Source organism: Ictidomys tridecemlineatus, chromosome 6 (genome assembly GCF_052094955.1).
Source record: "Ictidomys tridecemlineatus isolate mIctTri1 chromosome 6, mIctTri1.hap1, whole genome shotgun sequence".
NCBI lineage: Eukaryota > Metazoa > Chordata > Mammalia > Rodentia > Sciuridae > Ictidomys > Ictidomys tridecemlineatus.
This window is the reverse complement of record NC_135482.1, coordinates 108,850,949-108,866,972: the sequence shown is the minus strand read 5'-3', so window position 1 is coordinate 108,866,972 and position 16,024 is coordinate 108,850,949. Positions and strand designations below refer to the sequence as shown.

At 33.4% G+C, this 16,024-nt stretch overlaps 1 protein-coding gene across 23 annotated transcripts in view; it reads left to right on the top strand.

Annotated features, from left to right (window-relative positions):
- The window catches only part of Erc1 (ELKS/RAB6-interacting/CAST family member 1), a 502,961-nt gene that overhangs the window by 270,051 nt on the left and 216,886 nt on the right, over positions 1–16,024 (top strand). For all 23 annotated transcript variants that reach the window (XR_005731973.2, XM_040281166.2, XM_040281167.2 and 20 more), the window contains one exon: positions 12,998–13,158. Coding sequence is in view for 22 of the 23 variants with exons in the window: in XM_040281166.2 (XP_040137100.2) it covers positions 12,998–13,158 (161 nt within the window). In the remaining variant the exon portion in view is untranslated. The remainder of the gene's footprint in view (positions 1–12,997; positions 13,159–16,024) is intronic.

The window sequence follows — 16,024 nt, the reverse complement described above, 5'->3', positions numbered from 1 at the left end:
GTGTACGTGCATGTGTGTCTGATACACACACTTACATGATGTTTATGGGTTCCCCCTTGATGTCCTTGGGTTGCTACACATTAAGTCGTTTTTTTAACTTTTCTCCTTCTGCTAACAGTAAGCTTTTAATAAGGGCAAACAACTGTCGGTCCATTTGCTAGAATTTTGTTTCTAACCATTTTTCACAAAATGTTCTCTCTCATTGATGAAATATCAATGTTGGTTACTTCTAGATAATAGTTTGATTTTTTTTAGCATTGTAAATGAGGAATAATATTTCCAGTAAAAATGCCAGTTAACTTTTGTTTTTATTGTTGAAAACTTAAGGAAATAATATAAAGCTGTTTTACTCAAACCATTTCAGTATGATCCCTTGAAGAATGGATCTTCAGGTTCCATTCTGCATTGTTGATTTTTGCTAGTGAAGGAATTGCTGTTTTTGATAATAAAATGCAAATAGAACTTTTTCCATTTAAAATATCAAATCATTTCATCTAAGAGGGAAATGTCTTCCCAACATTTGGATGTTTTTATAGACATTTAAAACTTATTCTGTTGTCACAAGTTCTAGCAAAGTAGGCAAAACATTTTTTTTTTGAGAACTTACCAGAGCTTGAAGTTGAAGGAAAGGTATCATCATTCTTCCTCTATTTGTATTTTCTTTCCTAAATTATTTCATTTGTCACAAACACTAATGAACTATAAAGAGCTCTCCAGACCCAGATACAGAAGAAAGTATAAAATGATGGTTGCCACATCTTTTTTGCTATTGCTACTAGAGAACAAAAGCATGATCTGTTATTTAGATTATTTCTTTCTTCTTATAGTAGTACAGAAGGGCTGTGGAGCTTATATGGACCAGGAAGTTATTAATTTTTTTAACTGATTCTGGTGCAATGTGTGTTGCTAAAATAAGAAAATTATAGAAGAGGTTTAATCAAATAATAGTCTGCTGAAATAAGAATTTGTTTTCAGTACATTAATTTAGGTTTTTTTAATTTTTAGTTTTTAGTTTAGTCTCCAAAAATCACCTACATAGAATTGGCTGTGATTAACCATTGGCAGTTCTTAGGCCTTTTTCCAACCTTGGTGACTCAAGATGATAGCATCAGGGTGATAATTGCTTTGAAAATGTGCACCCATGTTTTATTGATGTCTGATTTTTCAAGTTCTACTTAGAACGATGCGTACTTATTATAGGATTTATCTACCTAAGCCCTCTGACTTGACTTAAAAAAAGAAAAGGAAAATTGAGATGGCTTGAAAAGGAAGCATTTCTTTTACCCTAACATTTCTACTCTCTTTTTAAAAATTTCTTCAGTTGCAGAGATTGGTTGCCATAAGTTAATATTACTGGAAACATAAAAGCAGTGCCAGTGAAAGAATACAGCCAATTGGTATGAATTCACCTCCTCTGCAGTCCATCTCAACTCTGTGGCTATTTCCAGTTCACATGCTTTCATAGAAATACCCAGCATTGTTAAATGTTCTTTGGGAATGTGAGCCGTATTTCGAGAGACAGTAAAAACATTTTGTAAATTCCCTACTCAAGAAGTGTATCAGTTATTTAAAGTGTCATTTACTGATTTTTATTCATTCTCACAAATCTTTGGCAGTGTTGACTTAATGGAGAAATGCAAAAATGTATTTAAAAATCAAGAAACTAAGACCCAAATTTGAATTGTAGAAAAATGGTGTCTTCTTCAGTTCTCTGTCTGACTCCTGCCTACACGTGAGTCCTTCATAAGAACAGTAATAAAAGATAAAGTACTCTAAGCCAAATGTAATGCATAATTCAGTGATATTGTTATCATTGATTACATCAGGAATAACTTAGAAATTATTTTGAAAGAGTAGACTAGAAATTATCTGCATTGTTATGCAAGTCATATGTGTTTAAATGGGTAGTATAACAAAAAAATAAAATTTATAAGTTCTTTCATGGCATATGGCTTATTTTGATGTTATCATCCATTGAAACCAATGTCTCCCATCTTCAAAGAAACTGGAGGAGCTACTTTCACTGCCTATCATCCTGGATTTCATCAGACATTGTCTGTCATCTATGCTTCACTGCACTGTCATCCCTCTATTGTTATGTACTTTCTTAACCCAATCCTCCAGTTCCTCTGATCCTTCTGATATTTCCCTTCTGAGTCATCAAAATTCACAAGTTTATTTTGTCTTCATTAATTAATTTATTAATTCAACAAATATTTATTAATTTTCTACTCCATGCCATGCCTTGACAGCATTCTTTTTTGAACCATCTTTCACCTTCTTTGCCTGAAATATAATCTTATCTCTTTTCTGGTTGCTGCCAACAACCCTTTCTGGTGATCAATAAATAGTTATACTTAATCTTAGTGGCTAGATATAGACTCTCATCTTACTATATCTTCAATCATTGTTCCATCACATTCTTATATAAAAATCCCTGCTTCTTCAAGGCTCATACCATTCAACTCTGGCACTGAAGTTTTTCTTTTGTAGGGGTATTGAATTCAGGGGCACTTTACCGCTGAGCTATACCCCCCTGCCCTTTTGGGGGGAGAGGGTACTAAGGATGAAATCAGAGGTACTGTACCACTGAACAACAACCCTACCTCCTGCCTTTTCTTTCTGTATTTTGAGACAGGGTCTCATTTATTTGCCCATGCTGGCCTTGTACATGTGTTCCTCCAGCTTCAACCTCTGAAGTAGCTGGATTACAGGTATATGCCACAACCTCCAATTGTGCTGAAGTTTTTCATTGAAGACTTCTGCAGTCTCAGTGATTTCATGAGTGAGAAATACCCACGTGGTAGTAATCATTTGTGACTTTGTCTTCGAAGTTTCTTGACCAGAAGCCTTTGTTTCCAGTGTCTTCCTTCATTTGATCTCAAGCATTATTGACCTTGTTTTAATCTAGTCTACCTCCCTATTCATTGTTAAAGCATTGTTCCTAATCACAGTTTCCTGTTATTTTAGCTTTCTCGTCAAGTATTCCTGCTACACCACCTTTCTATATCATTTGAAGTTTTAGATCTTTGTTGCTTTTTGCTTTATCCTAATCCATTAGCCCTTTTCTTGTTTCTCTCTGTGTCATGCTTAGATTCCTTGAGCTATTATTTTAGTAATTCTGACTTTAACATTCTAAATCTTGCTCCTCTATTTAATCAGATCCTTTTGGTACCTTTCAGTTGCTTTGACCTATATACCAAAATCCCTAATATGGTCTAAAATCCATCTTCATGTCTTTCTTCCTTCTTCAGCCACATTTGTATCCTTATTCCCCTTGTTCTAGGGCTTATGGTAGATGTGTGCTTTTTTTTGGGGGGGGGGTTCTTCTTTGGTAGATATCTGCTTTCCCACCTCAAGGCTGCTATTACTATGGGATCCTAAGTGGAATACCCTTTTCTTCCCCACCTGCTTCTTGGCTGTCTTGGGGAAACATATTCATTTATATAATATTCACTGTTTATAATTATATATTAATAAATTTTATTAATTAGTGATTGTATCTCTAAGCATAAAGATAATATGGATTTTAAGCTTTAGAGTTGGAGGCACATGTCTGTTTTGTTTTCTAGTATGCTATGAGGGCATAGCACTTTGTGTCCGGCACATACTATAAGTTAAATATTTGGGGGGAATAAGAGAAAAGGGAGAGAAAGAAAGGAGAGAAAAATGCAAGAGTGGACATTAGAATACTCCCCAGAATGATTCATTAGATATAATGTGAAAAGCTTTTCCAGATTTTGTTGAACACTGATACATTGAAGGACAACAGCATGAAAGGTGAATACTGTGGAGTCAGATTGCCTAAGCTGTGAATCTTAGTTTTGCTTCCTCTGACTGAATGATGTTGGGCAAGGCACTTTACCCTCTAAAGCTGTTTCTTCTGCTGCAGAAACAAGAATTGATGGTTATGATGATGATAATAATACCTAATACCCACTTCTTAGAATCATTGTGAAGTTTTAATGAGATAATATATGTAAAACACTTAGAACGGTGCCCTTCAAAGTGGTCATATAATGTAAGTTGTTATTATTATTGGCAGAAGCTATAGTTATTCCATATCCATAATATATTGTATTATTGATGTGTATTTGGTTAAAGAATTACCATGCATTGACAAAAAGAACATATTAGGAAAAAGAGATTCCTAGTGTAAATACACTAGCATAAAACTTTGTTAGTAAATATACATTCAAATTCTCATTGGCAGTGATTATGAAACACCTAAAGGAGTTGGATAAAATATGTTGATAGGATTTGTGTATAAGTAAATACACACACACACACACACACACACACGTACCCATTAATAAAGTGTATATGCATATACACACATATGTATACATATATACTTTTCTCACTAATATTTCATACATGCTTCTTGGCCCAGAAGAAGCTTGGTAACTTTTTTTGATGCTTGTAAAACAAGATGGGTGTTAATATCAAATTTTGTTCAAGTGAAGAAAACCAGTAAACTCAAATGAACTGGCTTACATGGCGATTGCTTAACCTTTAGATAAAATTTTGGGTTTTTTTTTTTTAATTTTAACCACTCCCTTTATCTTCTTTTGTAGACTTAGGCTTCTTACCCTCTCAAGAAACTATAATAAGATTTTCCATAAGCATCTTGGAAACTAAAACAAGTACTTTGCTGTCTATTGTGGAATAGAAGGCAGTGAGAAATGAAGATGTGGGCTTTGCCAGCACCTAAAGCATCTCATTGCTTTGCTTTCTTAAGGAAAATAGGTCTGTGGTGGAATCATAATTTGTTCCTTTCTTATTCTGAGTAAAAGTTTATTAGCTTGTGATTTAAGCAAACCATCTGGTCCTGCTGGCACTGCACACTGTCAAGCCCTGAGCTTTCTCCATAATATGTTACTAGAGGCAGTTAAGTTACTTGAATCCCAGCTCTGGCTAGGGCTTTTTGTGTGTGTCTTAAAACTTCTGCTATTAAAAATTATGCTCTGACCTGGAGCATATTTTAAAATTATAAAGAATTTCTTCATTGTTTAGTCTAAAATTTATCTCTTTTTTCCTTCTACTTAGTTTTCATTACCTTCAGTTATGATGCTCAGTGTACTATGCAAGGAGGACTGTGGTAGCATGTAATGGTGCTAGCTTGGGTATGCTCTCCTGGATTATAGAAGAACAAAAAATAAAGTCATTCAAATTGACTTTGAAACTGTTTCATTGGCTTAGAGCCAGAGAGTGAATCAGGTGATTGAATGGAAATCTTGGTTTATGTTATCATTCTTTCTTTCAATACTAAAATGCTTTAAAACTTGTTTGGATAGATATATAATCTGAGGCAGAAATACCTTGTAGATCTGACACAAATGGATAGGAAACTAAAGCCATCTTTAAGAACACGTTACTAACACGAAGCTCTGAGGTAAAAATTTTAGATGCAAGGCAAAACATATCTTTAGAAATGGTAGACTACATGCCAGGAAAATGACTTCCACGGAAATAGTTGAAGGTGCTATATAAAATAAACTGCCCCCCAAACCCCCAAAAAGAAATCCTTAAGCCAGGAGAAGAAAAGTAAGGAATTCAAAGATAAATACTTAATAAGCAGTAGAACTTGAACATTGAGGTTTGTATTTTGGCAGGATAAAGAAAAGATCCTGGTCTGGGATGTGGTTCAGTGGCAGAGTGCTTGCCTAGCATGTGTCAGACACTAGATTTGATCCTTAGCACCACATAACTAATAAAATAAAGGCATTCTGTCCATCTACAACTATGAAAAAAAAAAAAGAAAAGATTGAGGGCAGCCAACCAATATCCCACCCCCATTTAAAAAGAAAAATTTTTTTATAAAGTTCAAAAAATTTTATAAAGTAAAATTTTATGAAAACACTGAAAATATTGACTGGCCTTCAGTGAAACTAAAAGAAAAAAGAAAGACATAGAATGGGTAATATTTAGAATGATTACAGGTTCATAACTACTAATCTAGGACAGGGGGGTTAAAAAGATACTAAAGTATCTTTGCCAGTAAACTCAAAAATTTAGATAAAATGACCAGATGCCAAGAAAAATGGAACTTGGCAAAGCCAGCTAAATATGAAAAAGAAAACTTGAAAAAGAATGAGTAAGTATAAAAATTTTCAAACCCAGAGATTTATATTGATCGATGTTTAGTAAACTTAAAGTAAGCAAATAATTTCCCATTCTTACAGAAACAAGTCTAAAAAATAAAAAAGGGGTGGCTTTGCTCTACATTGCTTATCCTAGGATACAACTAGGGGGCCACAGCTACTTTGTTATTCTCTTAGAGTGGTAGAAATGCAATCCAGTTACACAGATTATAAGCCTTAGCTTGTGTCAGATATGCTAACATCCCATTTTCCAAAGGAAGCCACATAGCCTAACCAAAATCAATGTCCTCTGCCTACCATGAGGCCGTGACAAGACTGTATGTAGATGGACAGTACTTTAGAGGAATGGATAATTGAGACTACTAATTTAGTCTACCAGTGAAGCTCAATAGGAAATATGTGATTTGGGGTTTAAGGAAAGATTTTTTAATCAGGTTATAGTAGTCACAAATCCTAAAATGAATGCTCAATATGATCAATTACATTTATGTATTTGAGATCATTGAAGAATACTATAATAAAAAGAAAACATAAGATCTCAACTGGGAGATTTGCTTTACACATAATTAATGAAAGAATATATGTCTGGAATATATGTTTATTTATATTTTTATTACTATCAAGCCTACAAAAATAACAAAAACAAACCAATGGCGGTGTTAGATTGTGGGAGGTGGATTTGACTGGGAATTTACAAAAGCAGCAGTCATGCAAATGGTTCAAAACAAAGCATTGTTTGACTTTACTAATTATTATTGAGATGACATAAGAATTTGGTGAAAGATTGAGAAACTTATAATGAAGAAATCACTGTCTGAACACACACACCAATGTTAATGCTAAAACTGGCACAGGTAGCCTACATGTCAATTTTATAATGTAATATGAACTACATAGCCTTACCTATGAAGTAATGCTATCAAAAAGTCAAAAAAAATCAAATCCAAATCTGTTTATGCCTTTAGATCTTTTGGTTTACAAAAACCAAGAGAATAGGAGGAACAAATTAAGTGGCACCCCTCCCCCCAAGAAAACAGTCAACCAGAATATTGTGCATTGAATACAACAAAAGTGATTCAGTTTTGTCAAGAGTTCATGGCATGGGAAATTTAAAATGTAAAGAACTGGGGCATTTGTTCAAGCACCATTCATTCAAAAGAATATTCTTTCCTCATTGAATTGCCTTGATAGCTTTGTCAAAAATCAGTTGACCCTTAAAAGTCAGGTTTTTTCCCCCTGGACTGTGAGTTTTTTGTTTTTTGTTTTTTTTCATTGATCACCTATTTCATTAAAGCAATATCAGCCATGTAGCTTCTTAGTAAGTTTTGAAGTCAAGAAGTATGAGTCAAAAATAAGAGACCTAGAATAGCAAAAGTAATTCTAAACAGGAAGAGTGAAACAGGTAGTATCGATATACTAGACCTTAAACTATACTACAGAGCAGTAGTAACAAAAACAGCATGGTACTGGCACCAAAACAGGCTGGTGGACCAATGGTACAGAATAGAAGACACAGAGACTAACCCACAAAACTACAACTACCTTATATTAGACAAAGGTGCTAAAAGCATGCACTGGAAAAAGGATAGCATCTTCAACATATGGTGCTGGGAAAACTGGAAATCCATATGCAACAAAATGAAATTGAATCCTTATTTCTCACAATGCACAAAAGTTAACCCAAAATGGTTCAAGGATCTAGGAATTAAACCAGAGACTCTGCATCTAATAGAAGAAAAAGTAGGCCCTAATCTCCATCACATGGGGTTAGGCCCCAATTTCCTTAATAAGACACTTATAGCACAAGAATTAAAACCAAGAATCAACAAATGGGATGAATTCAAACTAAAAAGTTTCAAATGTGTGATATGTCAAGATCACTGTACTGTCATGTGTAACTCAGTAAAACAAATTAAAAAAAAGAAGTATGAGTCCTGCAATATTTTTTTCCAAGATAATTTTGTCTGTTTCTGAATTTCTTTTATTTCCATGTGAACTCGAGAATCATCTTGCCAATTTCTGCAAACAAACAAACACAGCTAAGGTTTTTATATGAATCATTTTGAACCTGTAGGTCAATTTGCAGAGTATTGCCATCTTAACAAAATTAAGCCTTTTTATCCAGGAACTTGAGTTTCTTTCCATTTATATGTCATCTTTAATTTCTTTCAAGAATGTTTTATAATTTTTTTATACATGTTTTACATTTCTTGTTTTTAATTTATACCTACACAGTTCACTATGCCATTTTAAATGGAATTTTTTAAAATTTTATTTGTATTGTTCTGTATGGTCATACAGTTGATTTTTTGTCTGTCTTGTCTTGTATCCAACAATGTTCCTCTATTCATTATAAATGATTCTTAGTAGATTCCTTAGGATTTTTCTCTACACAACAGCATGTCATCTTCAACTAGAGGAAGTTTTATGATTTCCTTGCAGTATGGGTAACTTTTTATTTTTTAATCTTGTTTTAGTTGTTGACGGACCTTTATTTATTTTTATGTGGTGCTGAGGATTGAACCTAGTGTCTTACACATGCTAGGCAAGCACTCTACCACTGTGCTACAGCCCCAGCCCAGGATAATTTTTATTCTTTTTGCAAGGCTTAATTTTTCTATCTCTAGTACAATGTTAAATAGAAGTAGCGAGAGCAAGTAGTCTGATTTTGTTCTTGGTCCATCATTTTAGGGAGTTTTTTCTATTCCTAATTTTTAAAGTGTTTTATCGTAAAAAGGATGTTAGGAATTGGTAAATGCTTTCTGTACATTTATTGAAATAACAATATGATTTTTATACTGTATTCTTCAATATGATTTTAAACCAACTTCCATTCTTTGGGTAAGTCCCAGTTTTTACATGATACTATGTTCATGTTTGGGTTTCTGAGTATTTCAGTGAGCATTTTTGTATCTATGTTCATAGAGGATGTGAATTGCTTTTTTCACTTCTTTCTGTAGTCACTCACACCTCCTCCAACATGATATCTTAAGTTGGTTTGGGCACCAATTTTGGTGTCCTTTTACCTTGATCCCTGTTTTTCTTGCTTTATAGCACAAGATGTGCAAAGATGATTTGTATGTTTCTAGCCCCAAATCTGGACTCAACCATTTTTCTAAGGAGCCTGTTCAATTTAGTGGTAAACCATAATCTGACTGCCACAGTGGTCAGTATTGCTGGGTTGTCATTGCTTCTCGCTTCTGGGTGGTGAGTACATGGGGCTGTTTTGCTCTTGGTTGTAGAATACACACATATGGTAGGTTTTTTAAAAATATTCATGAAAAACAATGTTGGATGAAGTAAGAAAGATTTTATTTATACAAGTTCATAAACTGATAAAAATGAGTAGTGTTTTATTTGGAGATTGTACATATAAAATACATACATGAGGTTAAAAAGAGACACATAAGGGAAAAAGTAACATAAATTACCTTTCTCAGGAGATTTATTGGAATACATACAGTTGGATAACTGTACTTTCAATGCTCCTGGGTAGTGATTATAGTGATTCTCCCTTATGTGTGGGAGATACTTTCTAAGACCTGCCCCTTCCATGGATGCTTAAAACCACAAATAATACTGAATTCTATATGCAATATATTGTTACACATGTGCATGTATACCTATGATAAAATTTAAGAATTGACACAATTAGCAACAAGAACTAAAAATAGAGTAATTCCAACAATGTATAATAATAATTATGTGAATGGACATATACTTTCTTTCAAAATGTCTTATTATACTTTTCTCCTTTTGTTTAAAGGAAGCACTTTACTTCTTTTTGGCATATTTGAATTGCGACTTAATACTTCAGGGCATTATTAAATAAAATAAGGATTACTTGAATACAAACCCTAAAAGTCCAAGGCACTGCATCTGATAACTGATATAATTACTAAATTATTGATAGGCAGGTGGGAGCCACAGAACAAAGAAAGAATTCACATTCCAGGAAGGATAGAGTAGGACAGTGTGAGATTTTATTATGTTACTCAGTACAGTGCACAATTTAAAACTTACAAATCGTTTATTTCCGGACTTTGAGTGACTGAAAACTGCCACGGGCAAAATCATCAATAAGGGAGGACTCCTGTATGTAGATGTGTGTTTTGTTCTTAATCCTGAAACATATATATATATATATATATATAAGACTTTTTAAATGCATTCATAAATTGTTCATTTATGAAATTTAAAATTTGTTGTTTACAATATGAAGTGTTGTTGAAACATTTTTCCTATATATCATAAGTAGTCTTTAATTTCTGATATTTTTCAGAATAGGTGGAAATTTATTTCTAATCATGATTTTTGAAATTTGTGCTGTTTATAGTTCTCAGTCAAGTATCTGTATTAGTTTAAAAAAATGAATTTTGACCATTATAATATATACAGAAATCAAGTGGGGTTTTTTTGTGTGTGTGTATCCTTATAACCCTAAAGTAGTAAAAATATTATTCAGTGTACAAAGTGCTCTTAACATAGAAAAAATATAAAGAAAAATTAATTAAACTCAATGAAAAGTAAAAAAAATTCTCTTTATCCAACTCTCTTAAATAAATTATGGTATTTTCACATAGTATAATAGCATAGAATCATGAGAATTTCAGAACTGTATTTATACCTAAAAATGTGGGTGAATCTCACAGATTTAACACTGAGAAAATCTGTAAAATGATATGCTTTTTCAATTCTATTTGTACAAAATTAAAGCAAAAATGCAAACTAGACTAGAGTGTGGAAAAACAGAATAGTGAATACCCTTATCTGGAAAGGTGATATAAGGGTGGTTTCTATAGTACTGATAGTATTCTGTTTATGGATCTATGTGCTGATTACAAAGATGGGTTCACTCAGAAAATTCTTCAATGAGTACATTTATTGTCTGAGTATTTTTTCTGTATTTATGTTGTACTAAAAGATTGAACAAAAAAGTTTCGATGCTTGTGAGTGTGTATAGAATTGTCATCCTTTTGGGTAGGAAAAGGAGGAATCAACATTATGTATGCCTGCTTGTGTATATGCAAAATATTTCTCCAAGTTATTAAGAAGCTAATATCACAGGTTGCCTGAAATGGTGAAGGATAGAGTGGAAGGGAGACTTTTTGAGATCTGTTTAGGTAAATCCATAAAAGAGGGTCACAAATGGTGCTTATCTACTATTGATTTTGTGTTATCATAAGAACTTAACATTTGTACACAATTTTAGATAAGATTTTACATGAGTTAAACTAATAAAATTGAATCAATCTTTTCAGTAGTTCTTACAAGGCAGAGGGAGATATATATTCATATAAAACTTGCAGATGTTAATACATACCCAAGGAAATCTGCATGACAGTATATTCTCATGGTAACTTGGACTGTGAGGATCCCATTAGCTGAGGACATCAACTTGATTACTTCTGTAAAATAATGCACGTGCCAAAAAACAAAATATATCTGCTTCTATGAGTATTTAGCAGCTGATTCCAGTCTACAGCAAGATGTGATTAGTTACCAGACATTAATTTCTAGGGGTCAGTGAACAACTCTGGTGTATTTTACTGCAGTTTTTTCTCCAGACAGTGCTTAGTTTCAGTATCACACCAATTAGTTTATGTAGGAGTCAAGAAATGATAAATGCTCTGCCTATCCCTATCGCAACTTCTGAAAAGATCTGTTGTCACCAAGATTATTTCTTGAAAAGCAGTACCCATGCAGTTGGCTATTTTCTTACCTGGTTGAGGTTATTTTTTGGTGATAACACATGTTTTCATCAGCATTATTTTTACTTCTGAATTAAAATGACCTTATTTATTTAAATAATTCTGATTAGGTAAACACCCAGAGTAAGTAGAAAAGTACATATCTTGCTCTCTGAGTTTCTTTTCCATATGATTTAGCATCCCCTCCTCCACCCTTCATGCACACCTTGGGTGGTTTTTATTTGTTTTTCAGGTCTGTTTCTATCAAGGTTCCTCCACCTCCTACCCCAGTGTATTTAAAGCATTTGATGTCCTATCCATCTGGTTGATAGAACAGTATCAACCAGACAGATACTGGTCTCCTCAGTCCCCTCAGTCTTTCTTTAAAAAAAAAAAAAAAAAAGTCTATTTGCCTGGTGTTACAGTAAGTAGCTGTTTGGTTGAATTATGACTTTTTTTTTTTTTAATAGTGCTGGGGGACAATAGGCTGCTATTTAAAAAAAATTCTTAATTGTGTAAACAATAAAAATACTTTAGGTGTATAAAATCTATATATATATATAGTTTTTTATACATATACTATATATATATTTATAACTATGTGTATGCTGAATCTTTTTAAGTTTATGTCCTTTATTTCCTAAAATTCTCCTATCAATATTTATTATGATTTTTTTCTTTGTATTTTTGTGTTTTATTTCCATGGAAATTTCTGGACCATTTTCAAACAACATTCATATAGGGATTTTCTATAGTAAAGTGTTGCTTCTATTTTTAGCATTTTTTTAGTTATACAAAAACATAATATCTTTATATTTTTTATTTATTTTTATATGGTGCTGAAGATTGAATCCAGTGCCTCATATGGACAAGGCAAGTGCTCTGCCACAGAGCCACAACCCCAGCCCAAAGTGTGATTTCTTGAACTATGACTTATATATGCACTTTCAAAAAGAAAATCATATATGTACATACCAGAAAAAAATAAATTATTTCTGATCTAAATTAAAAAGAATTACAGAATCAGGAAGTCATTATTGACTATATCTTGATATGTAGGTCTGATCCAGAAAGAGTAGAGAAATTTTTGTGTATTCTTGTGTACCCTCAATTTTATGGGCCCAGTAGTTGCCTATGGTGCAGCTTCGCTGACTCTTAAATGGTCAAAATGTTCTCTTTTTCTCCTTTCCATTTTTGTCATAGGTGGAGGAGCTATTGATGGCCATGGAGAAAGTAAAGCAGGAACTAGAGTCCATGAAAGCAAAACTGTCTTCCACTCAGCAGTCTCTGGCAGAAAAGGAAACTCATTTGACCAATCTTCGGGCAGAGAGAAGGAAACACTTAGAGGAAGTTCTAGAGATGAAGTAAGTGTTTATAACCTTGTTCTTTAATTAAGCACATGCTTAGTAGAAATGCTTTTTTTTCTGACTTTCATATTATATCTTTATAACCCGTACACTTAGCCTAATCATTATGCTAGCTTGCATTCTCACTGTATAACAAATTTGGTGACATGTGGCGCATATCCTTTTCAAACAGAATTATTTTGAGGCACTTTTTCAGTGAATTTTAGAGTATTCTCATGTATTTGTTTCGGCATCTAATTACCTCTCTGAAATTCCTAAAATCATGGGAAAGTTTATGTAAATTGGTCAGATAATTAGGGAAGAGGGTTATTGGTTCTGAGATCATACTACTAGAATTTTCTTTCTTTCATGGATTCAAAAGCAGGCCCTTGCTAGGCAAGCACTCTGCTACCACCGTCAATACCAGTACTTGGGGGCTGGGGATGCGGCTCAAGCAGTAGCGCGATCACCTGGCATGCGTGTGGCCCAGGTTCGATCCTCAGCACCACATAAAACAAAGATGTTGTGTCTGCCAAAAACTAAAAAATAAATATTAAAAAATTCTCTCTCTCTCTCTCTCTCTATCTCTCTCTCTCTCTAAAAAAAAAACAGTACTTGGCAAAATTTTTTTAATACTTACTATAAACATTTTGAAAGGTATAGAAAAAATAGAGTAGTCTAATGAACCTCCATTTACCTGTCCTTCAGATTCAACAGTTAACATTTTGCTACACTGGAAGCCAGTATTTTACAAAATGGTCACTTTTAGCATAAGTTTGCTGTACCTCAATTTCCTATTTGCTCCACATCTGTGGATTCCTGAGACTGTAATTGTTGTGAAGTATATATACATCTTCTACTACATAATAGATGCTTCTTTTTCTCCTCCGTGACCTTCTGTTTAGAACACATATCTCTATTAAATGTCCAATAATAATCCAATAAATGCCATTTACCATTGATAACCATTTACCACCCTTACCTAAAGACCTATTCCCATTTTAATAAAACCAAGTCTAACATGAGATCTCTTAGTTACCAGTTGTCTGTGTTTTTGTTGTTGTCTGTCTTTGAGGATGTGTTCTTTTTCCTTTATAAGGCCGGCTGCTTATCTTTTTTTCTATTTATTTATTTATTTTTTTTTTTATTGGTTGTTCACAACATTACACAGCTCTTGACATATCATATTTCATACATTAGATTGAAGTGGGTTATGAACTCCCAATTTTACCCCAAATGCAGATTGCAGAATCACGTCGGTTACACATCCACAACTTTACATAATGCCCAATTAGTAATTGTTGTATTCTGCTACCTTTCCTATCCTCTACTATCCCCCCTCTCCTTCCCTCACATCTTCTCTCTCTACCCCATCTACTGTAATTCATTTCTCTCCTTCCGGCTGCTTATCTTTGTAAGAAATTTTAAGCACTGGTTCCTCCTCTGCAATATTCCTTTATTTGTATTTTCTCACATTTATGTTCACTTTATTTTTTTAATGTTTATTTTTTAGTTATAGATGGACACAGTATCTTTATTTTATTTTTAGTAGTGCCAAGAATCAAACCCAGTGCCTCAGGAATGCTAGGCGAGCACTACATCTCTGAGCCACAACCCCCGCACCTGTGTTCACATTCTTTTATTTCCTTCTTTGTATTTTATTTCTTCCTCTCTGGCTAAAATAAATACATGTTTTTCAACCTGACTCATTTAATCTGTTATCACCTCTTCTTTTCTGCTACTTTGAACTATCAATAAATTTTGAACACCTATATAATAGACAAGGATCTTGCCATAGTAAATAACTTTGAGTTTTCATGGGACATGACTACTGTGATACAGTGATAGCAACTCAAGGGTTGAGGAAGTGAATGTTAAGCTGTTACCTGTGATTTCAGGTTAGAATGGCACAGTGCAAGGTTGAGAGAAGAGTGTTACAGATGATATGCTTTTGGAAGAAATGAGTAAGTGAAGCCAGAAATAGACAGATGTCCTAGGACAATAGAGATGGTTCTGAGTATCACTGTGAGAAAAATTATTACAAGTATATTTGTTAGGAACAAGTTAGTGAAAGAGGTTTTAGATAAGAGTTTTGTCACTGTAGGCAAAATTCAAAGCTTAACATTTTGGAGGTGAAGTAGTAGAGATAATTATTTGGCAGTAGAGAGTGAAATCATTAGATGTGAATATGTCTGGGAACCATTTTAGAACATCTTAAGAAACAGAAGTGAGAAAAAAAATTGAATCAGATCTCTATGCTTTTAAGAAAATGGAGTCAGGATGGAGATAATGTTAGGGAAAACACGGTATCATTTGTGATATTCCTATGGAGAAACAGGCCTTATTAAAAGCAGCAATATAGGAATTTTGTTCTGTTTTCTCTAAGCACCACCATATGGCTTGTCAGGTCTTTTACCCTCAGTTTAAATAGCTACTTTTATACAGGTAGAGGTATATTTCCCTTTATCATTAAAACTTTGAGGTGATATGAAAGAATTTTAAGAATGCTTGAGTAAAAAGAGAATTGTATGTGATTTATTTTTCTATCACAGTACCAAACTTTATTTCTTGCTATCCGAGGTTTTATTTCTAGAAAATAAATACTATGATTGGCAGAATGTTATTGGTATTATGTTGTATGTTATACTTAAGCCCTGGGATAATGGAAGGATATAGAGGAATTATAAACAATATAAAAATTTTTATAAATAAAAGTTCTAGAAATACAGTGTTAAAACCTGGATCTGAGGACTGACTATTTTCTTAACTCACCTTCTTCAGTTGCTCAAGATGCCTTTACGTGGCATCTTGATGTTCTTAGGCAGATTTTTCACAAGTTTTGTGTCACGCAGATTGTAACATTTTTTTAAGTTTTTAAAAGATT